Source organism: Sminthopsis crassicaudata, chromosome 3 (assembly GCF_048593235.1).
Source record: "Sminthopsis crassicaudata isolate SCR6 chromosome 3, ASM4859323v1, whole genome shotgun sequence".
In the NCBI taxonomy this organism is placed as follows: domain Eukaryota; kingdom Metazoa; phylum Chordata; class Mammalia; order Dasyuromorphia; family Dasyuridae; genus Sminthopsis; species Sminthopsis crassicaudata.
The window spans coordinates 593679312-593687195 of record NC_133619.1 but is presented as its reverse complement, the minus strand read 5'-3'; the positions used below and the strand labels follow the sequence as shown (position 1 = coordinate 593687195).

General features: G+C 58.1%; 2 protein-coding genes across 2 annotated transcripts in view; one reads left to right on the top strand and one right to left on the bottom strand.

Annotated features, from left to right (window-relative positions):
- The window catches only part of COL9A2 (collagen type IX alpha 2 chain), a 27717-nt gene extending 21039 nt beyond the window's left edge, over nucleotides 1-6678 (top strand). Inside the window, exons 22-32 of the mRNA XM_074305257.1 lie at nucleotides 258-311; nucleotides 656-709; nucleotides 881-952; nucleotides 1085-1120; nucleotides 1915-1959; nucleotides 2167-2199; nucleotides 2845-2991; nucleotides 3706-3760; nucleotides 4250-4438; nucleotides 5367-5444; nucleotides 5753-6678. Coding sequence (XP_074161358.1) covers nucleotides 258-311; nucleotides 656-709; nucleotides 881-952; nucleotides 1085-1120; nucleotides 1915-1959; nucleotides 2167-2199; nucleotides 2845-2991; nucleotides 3706-3760; nucleotides 4250-4438; nucleotides 5367-5444; nucleotides 5753-5952 — 963 coding nt within the window. The 3' untranslated portion in view covers nucleotides 5953-6678. The remainder of the gene's footprint in view (nucleotides 1-257; nucleotides 312-655; nucleotides 710-880; nucleotides 953-1084; nucleotides 1121-1914; nucleotides 1960-2166; nucleotides 2200-2844; nucleotides 2992-3705; nucleotides 3761-4249; nucleotides 4439-5366; nucleotides 5445-5752) is intronic.
- Nucleotides 4990-7884, bottom strand: part of ZMPSTE24 (zinc metallopeptidase STE24) — a 47114-nt gene continuing 44219 nt past the window's right edge. Inside the window, exon 11 of the transcript XR_012488507.1 lies at nucleotides 4990-5690. The gene's annotated coding sequence lies outside the window, so the exon portion shown is untranslated. The remainder of the gene's footprint in view (nucleotides 5691-7884) is intronic.

Below are 7884 nucleotides of genomic sequence, written 5' to 3'. Positions count from 1 at the left end.
TGATTAGTGCGGAAGGGAATCCCCAGACAGGGAGACCCGCACATCCTTACTTGGCTTTTAGTGGCTGGCCAGCACCAGGAGGGGTCACTTGACCTGTAGGTAACTCAGTTTCCCCCTCTGCACAATGAGGCACTTGGACCCAACATCCAGCTCCGGATGACTGCACTGGGCGGGACCTGTCCTCGGCAGAGTGGGGGGCTGTCCCAGGCAGGGGGGCACTCCCTGTGGTACTAACTGCCCCCACCTCTGTCCCCCAGGGGGAGCCTGGGCCTCGAGGAGAAGTCGGCCCCCAAGGCATCCCAGGGCTGAAGGTAAGGGGGAGTGGGTTAGTCCCCCTGTCTGTGGGGTCCCCGGGGAGGCCCAGCAGAGAGAGCCCCGAGGGGCCCCGGAGGACCTGAGCGCAGGTTCAGCTCCGACTTAGTAGCCACAGGGCTGCGGCAGAAGCCCCCGGCTCTGCTTTCTCACGGACGTCGGGACGGCGTGGCTTCCTCCAGGGCTGTTTGGGGGGCAGGTGATGGAGTGCAGGGAGCGCTGCTCCTGCTGGGGGACCCAGATGAGCTGGCCACAGGCAGGGCCCGAGCCCCGGCTGCTCGGGGTCAGGGAGGGAGAGGCGGGGCCGCTGGGCCTTCGGGCAATGACCCTTTCTGCTCCTCAGGGGGACCAAGGCGAGAGAGGCCCCGTGGGGCAGCCAGGCCTACAAGGGAAAGCTGTAAGTGTGTGTGCCTGGGAGCAGGGAGGGTAACATCCGTCCTGGGGCACAGGGGGGGGCACACCTGGCCTGGGGGGTCTTCCAGAACTCCTCTGCTCTCACCCCAGACCTCCTTGCCACGGGCCTTTCCCCGCCCCGGCTTACCCCCCTTTCATTCTCTTCTCCCTCCAGGGTGCCAAGGGGGAGCAGGGGCCCCCAGGGATCCCGGGGCCCCAAGGTCTGCCGGGCATCAAAGGAAACAAGGTAACAAACGGCCCGGGACACCGCGGGGGTCTGAGCTTCTCGGGGGTTCTGCAGGCTCCCGGAGCGCCGTGGCGCGCAGCTGGGGAGACGGGATCACGGAGCGCCCATTCCCCGTTTCTCCTTTTCCCACAGGGCTTCCCGGGGAAGATCGGTGCCAGAGGCAGTGGTGTGAGTACCTGCTCAGCCGGGGCGGGGCGGGGCGGGGCGGGGACGGGGAGGGGACGGGCCGGGGCGGGGCGGGGGGAGGGGACGGGGTGGGGCGGGGCGGGGCGGGGGAGGGGACGGGGTGGGGCGGGGCGGGGCGGGGCGGGGCGGGGACGGGGAGGGGACGGGCCGGGGCGGGGCGGGGCGGGGCCGGGGCCGGGGCGGGGCGGGGCGGGGCGGGGGAGGGGACGGGGTGGGGCGGGGCGGGGCGGGGCGGGGGGGGCGGGCGGGGACGGGCGGGGCGGGGCGGGGCGGGGCGGGGGGGGGCGGGGACCCTCCCAGGCGCCCGTCCTGGTCAGGGTGAGCAGTTAGAGCCCTTGCCCCGCTCCTCCTGGACCGTGGCTGTCCTTGGGCACCGCTCACCAGCAGCGTGGCGTGAAGGGAAAGTCCCTCCCCGGCCTGAGTGGTACTCTATTCCCCTGTGATTCTGAACCACTCACTCCCGGAGATCTTGGTACTCCCCACCTCGGGGTCCCTAAGAAAGACGCTATGAGCCGTAGAAAGGAAGAGCGTGTGAGACCCCAGGGGTCCCGTCCCTCTGGAATGGTGGTTTTCTGCTTTCTTCACCGCAATACTTCCAGCGGCCACCAGGAGGAGCTTTAGTGCGGGCTACTTCGGTGCTTGCAGCTCCAGGGCAGGCTCCACTTTCAGGGATGCTCTACTGGAAAATGGCCCCACTGGGGAGGTGGGAGTGGGGGAGCTCGGCCCCAGGTCCCTCTCCGACTGCCCTGCCCCCTCACTGGGTGTTTCCTCCGCAGGGGGATCCGGGTGTGGAAGGTCTCCCTGGGGAGAAAGGAGAGAAGGTGAGCCAGTCCCGGGCCCAAGGACATGGGCGGTCCCCGAGAGATCCCAAGGGCAGGCAGGGACCCACGTCTCGGTCCCGGGCGCTGAAATGGCAAACGCAGTGGCCCGCTGAGAGGGAGTTGGGGGGGGGGCGCTGGGGTAATGGTCCGGGAGTGGGACCTTATGGCCCCCATTGAAAAGTGTTGCTTTTTGTTTGTTTCCTTTAGGGAGAGTCTGGAGAACCAGGCCCCAAGGGACAGGTGGGTGCCCACGGGGCCCTCTCCCTGCCCCTTCTGCCAGCATCTCCGTCTCTGTCCTTTCCCTTTTACTTCCCTCTTCTCTTCATTTCTTTCCTCTTCTGCTCAGCGTTCTTTGGCTGCTGACACCCGCTCAGAACGGCTCACTAGAGTCAGTTGTTAAATGCTGAATGGAGCAGTTATGCATCAGAAATTGCCAAACACTACAGATCTGGACGAGTTGTTTTGTTAATTGTGTAGACTTAAGAAAACGAGGGAGAACATGTTACTAATGCAAAGGAAACTTAAGTTATTGGATACACATTTCTCCCCTCCCCCAAAAGCTGGATAGCACCTTCTTGTTTCAGGCCTTTCTGGATTTAGAGTAGAAGAGGCACTGGGGAACATCTAGCAAATCCGTAATTAGCAGATAAGAGAACTCAGGTTTGGAGAAGTAAGTGACTGCTCAGGGTCACACATGCAGTCAGGATGCTTTTAAGCAACGGATTCACTTCTGGGTCTTGGTTAGCCCTTCATTTCCTTCTTTCTGTCTCTTTTTTTTACCTTGTTTCCTTCAAGTACTGGGGAGGGAAACGAAAAGTGGAGGCCACACTGAAGCCTGCTCTTTGTTGTTCTCACGGTCCCCTCCCTCCTCTCGTCCCGTCACAGCAAGGCATCCGTGGGGAGACCGGCTTCCCAGGTCCCACAGGGGATGCAGGAGCCCCTGGAGTGCAGGGTTACCCGGGCCCTCCAGGGCCTCGAGGGGTCGCTGGAGAAAGGGGTATCCCAGGCCTGCCTGGGAGACAAGGCGTAGCGGTGAGTTCCCTCCTAATCTCTGGGCTGGGAATACAAGACAAACCGAGGACAGAGCCACTAGTCTAAGAACTCACACAGAGAGCACCAGAGAAGTCTCCGAGGTGCTTGGAGATCACCGAGGAGGAAGGGCCAGATCCCGCAAGCCCATCGGGGGTAATTGTATCCCAGCTGACCTCCGCTCCTTCAGTGACCCCGCCAGGAGCTCTCCCTTGAGCTTGAGCTACGGTGTGGGAAAGTGAAGTCAGTTGATCAATAAATATTGCTTAAACAGCCACTACACTGTGAGAAGTGCTAGTGATACAAATATGAAAAAGAAAGGCAGCCTTTTCCCTCAAAAAATTCAAAATTCAATGGGGAAAAGCAACACATAAAAAGCAGAAAAAGGGAGGGAGGGAGAAGACGAGAGTGGGGGAAGAAGATGGCGGCCAGTCCGAAGGAGAGGACCTGGTGGGGAAGGGGGAGATGGCTGGCCTGGGAGCGCTCTTTGCTCCCCGGCGCTCCCCTCGGATCAGACAAAGAACCTCTGACAGAGAACAAGACCGTGGGGTCTCCTTCAGGGACTGGGAGAGGGGGTTCAGGAGGGGCTGGTCTGCCTGGAAGCAGGAAGTGCCAGATTCCATGACTTCCAGGAGCCTATGAGACTGCCAGGGCTTCGGGGCTGAGAACTTCGGAACCCAGGGCACCTCATTCCCATCCTTTGCTCTTGGTTTTCAGGGCCGGGATGCCAGTGACCAGCACATCGTGGATGTGGTGCTGAAGATGATGCAAGGTGAGTGATAGGGAGGGGGAGAGTAAACAAGCATTTATCAAGCACCCAATGCGGCTGGCAGCGTGCCAGGCACTTCGCCAATATTTGATTTGACCCTGGGATGACTGAGTGGGATCTTGAGCCCTTCAGGCCATTCCCTATCATTCTCTCCCACTATAGTCCAGCTTCTTCAATTGTGCTTTGTGACCCCATATGAGGTCGTTAACTGACTGGGGGTCATGAATTATGATTTATTATCGGCAAATTATTTAGATACCTATTTTATATATTTATATGCCTCTGCGTCACGTACAAAATTTCTTGGACAAAAGGGGTTGAGAGTGAAAAAGGTTAAAACTCTCTTTGAGAAGGCTCTGACGGGTGCAAAGGCCTTGTCTAGCAGACTCTGCCCCTCTCTCGGACCCATGTTTTCTGTTTCTGGGGGCATCGTCCACATCCAGGCGAGTCAGGCACCAGCTTCCCCACCCTTCTCTTCTCCTTGCTTTCCAGAACAGCTGGCTGAAGTGGCAGTGAGTGCCAAGCGAGAGGCCTTGGGTGGCGTAGGGGGAATGGGTCCCCCAGGCCCCCCCGGCCCGCCCGGATACCCAGGGAAGCAGGGAGCACATGGGCACCCAGGCCCCCGAGGCATCCCTGGTATCATAGGAGCTGTGGGACAGATCGGCAACACGGGGCCCAAGGGTAAGTAAAAGGACCCTGCAGAGACTGGAACCTTGGAGTGGCTTCCAAGGGCCACAGGTAGGGGCAGGTATGTGGGAAAGGGCCCGGGCACAGTCAGTCGGTCAGCAGCCTGCTTTGTGCCAGGCGCTGTGCCAACGGAGAGCAGCTGGACCGGCCCAGTCTTGGCTTTGTCATGACCTTTTTGGGGCCTCAGTTTCCTCATCTGTAAAATGAGGATAAGAATTCCCTCTCTCCTGCCCAACTACTCCGCCTCTCAGGGTTGTTGTGAAAGAAGCATTTTGTAAATCTTAGATCCAAAAAATGGAGCTAGAAGTAGTCTTTCCTAACTTCCCCAGGTGTTAATGCCCACCTACCAAAACCCTAATGTGTTATTTGTATGTACTCTATATTTACTATAAGGCAAGTTGTACCCCTAGTAGTACCAAAGCTCCCCGAGGGCAGGAATTGCCTCATTTTTGTATCCGTATTCCTGTCACCTAGCACAGAATGCAACCCCCCCCCCCCCCCCGCATATGTTGTATAGTAGAGCTTTAATAAATACTTTCTAAAAATAGCAACAATGAGACAATTAATAATAGTGTAGAGACCATTATAGTATAGGGTCATTTTGGCCTGGGCAGCATTAAGGGGGGCGTGATAACCCCCCACTGTAAGTATAATCCGAGAGCCGCTACATGTCCTGTGCTCATCCCAGGCTTGGGGGCCTATGTGTAGATCTCCCTTGTGCTCCCTGGCCTCCCCCAGGGCCTTCTCTCCTTTCTCCTTCCAAGCTTTCCGTGGAGGCTCATCTGGGGCTTCTTGCTTGGAAGGGAGAGCCCTCATCCTCGGGAAACAGGGCCCTGGGCTCTGCACCTCTCCTCTGGGTCCTGGTCTTGGTCGCGTCTCTTCCTAGTCCTTGGGCTCAGAGAGGCTCCTTTTTTCTTGGCAGGGAGACGTGGAGAGAAGGGAGAACGAGGTGATGAGGGTCGCGGGCATCCTGGACAGCCAGGGCCCCCAGGAATCCCAGGTAAGTGCCGAGGGTAGGAGAGCTGTCTCACTTCCAGGACGCTTGGCTTCTCTGTCCGATTCACAGCGGGGCCAGGTGGGACCCAAGAAAGAAGACATGGCAGGTGGGGAGAGGGTCCCAAAGGGCAGGGCAGGATCCAGGAGGAATTCCCGGAGAAATTTCTACCGAGCAGGTCACCCAGGCAGGGTCCACAGCCTCAGTTTCCCCCGCTCTGGGCAATGGGATGTCAGAAAAGTGCTTGGAAATCTGGGGACAAAGAACAGTTTAAATTGGGGTTTGATGGGCTCCTAATGCTCCTCTTCCCCCAGGACTTCCTGGTCGGCCAGGCCAGGCCATCAATGGCAAAGACGGAGACCGTGGCTCACCGGGTGCCCCAGGAGAGGGCGGTCGGCCTGGCCTGCCTGGCCCTGTGGGGCTCCCCGGCTACTGCGACCCTGCCGCTTGCCTTGGGGCCTCAGCTTATGCTTCGGCCCGCCTCACAGAACCAGGGACCATCAAGGGGCCCTGAGAAGGCCAGAGCCACAGGGGTGGGCCCTGTCTGCCTTGCGCAGTGCTCACCCCCCCCCCTCAGACAGATACCTAGTCCCTTGGCCCAGAGGACACTGATTTAAAGCTGAGGATGCAGGGGTCAGCAGACTGGTAGTCTACCTTAAGCATCTTGGGAAATTCCAAATGAAGAAGCCATGAGGGGGAAGAAGAATCAAGTAGACTCCAGGGGGCCTGTTTCTTACCTTGCATCTCAAACTTACCTCCCTGGACTCCCACTCCAGAAAACATCTCCTTCCCCCACTCTTCTCTCCACCTCCCATCCTCTGGACACACTGGAGGGAGGGAGGGAGAGAGGAAGGGAGGGAGGGAGGCTCCTGGTCTTGGTCCCTTTTCCAGGATAGACCGGTCACCCTGCTCTTGCTCACTGACATTCTGGGGCAGAAGTGCCCTCAGACCAGCAGTTCACCCTCCAGCTCTGTGAGATTATTTAAATACGCCCCCTTCTTCTCCATCCAGAGCTCTGCAGATCCAGGGCTCCCTGCCCAGAAGGGGATGAGATGGCAGAGGGCCAAGGCTCTTGGGCCAAAGGCTGCGGCCTACAATGGGGGGTGGGGTAAGAGTATAGGGCTACAACTGGGGAAACAGTCCCCAAGCCACCAGAAAACCACAGGGAGTGTTCACCTTCAGACTCCTATTGTGCACACCTGCCACACTGTACAATAAACTCCTCCACCTGCCCAACCAAGCCGGAACCTGTGTCTCAGATCCTGTCTGACAGCATGTCTCTGCGAGTGCGTGTGTGTTGTAACGTGGGCTTCGGGGCCAGGGGGGAGGGGGGAGTGCCAAGGCCGTCACTGGCCCACAGTGCCATGCCTTGTGCCAAGGTGCTCCTCAGCCAGCCCCACCATCCCCCCGTGGGACCACCGGGGACAGCAGACGGAGTGCTGATGGCTGTGGATAAGCTCCCTTAGTGGGGCAGTACACTTTCCAGGGATGTCCACTCTGATAACGAGGCTGACACAAACTCAGTTGGGGCCAGCTCAGGGTTTAGCAGGTTCTGAAGTGAAGGGAGGGAGAGGAGGGTGTTAGACTGACCCCAGCCTGAAGGTCCGCACGGCCGCCGTGCTGGTCCTGTCTGCTTGTGAAAGCTGGACGGAACCATGAAACTGAGTGGCTTCCATCGGAATGGTCTCAGGAAGTCTGAAGGAGACACCCCCCTCCCCCCAGGAGGAGAACCAGACACAGAGGACTAAACTGCTAAGCATTCAAACAATGCTGCAGAGAGCGCAGCTCCGCTGGGCGGGCCACACTGTGCAAGTGCCAAATGTATGCTTGCCAAAACGATGATTTTATGGCGAACTCACACAGGGCGAACAGACCCTCAAGGTCTTTCTTAAGAACTTTAAATAGGCTGTATGACATGGAAGAGGCTGGCACAGGACTGCCCAGCACGGCGGGCCCCCATCAGACAAGGGACTGTGCTCTCTGAGCAACGCAGAACTGAATTAGCTCAGAAGGAACATGAGGTGCACAGTTAGAGAAGTCACAAGGACTATCTGTGTCCAACCTGCGGCAGAGCGTCCCGAGCTCGGATTGCTCTGGTCGGCCACGGTCTGCCCCACTGTAACTTGATTCTAACACAGTGATGTCATTTTGGGAGCTAGGTTTTAAAGGATGAATAAGAATTACTATTATAGTATCTGGAGGGGCAAATGAGGCAGAGGAGTAGTGAGAGAGATCACTTCATAGCCAGAAGGACCTGGATTCAAATCTGATTTCTGACTCTATAACCCTGGCCAACAAAGTCACTTAGCCACCTAAGACCCTCAGCAACTTTCCACTCTAAACTGCAGAGCAGGTATTGGTGCTCCCTGGTGAAGGGAGTTTCTTTTCTCTAATAATGAAATTACAGGTCTAGACCCAAGGGAAAACAAGCACCTGATGTTCCTGT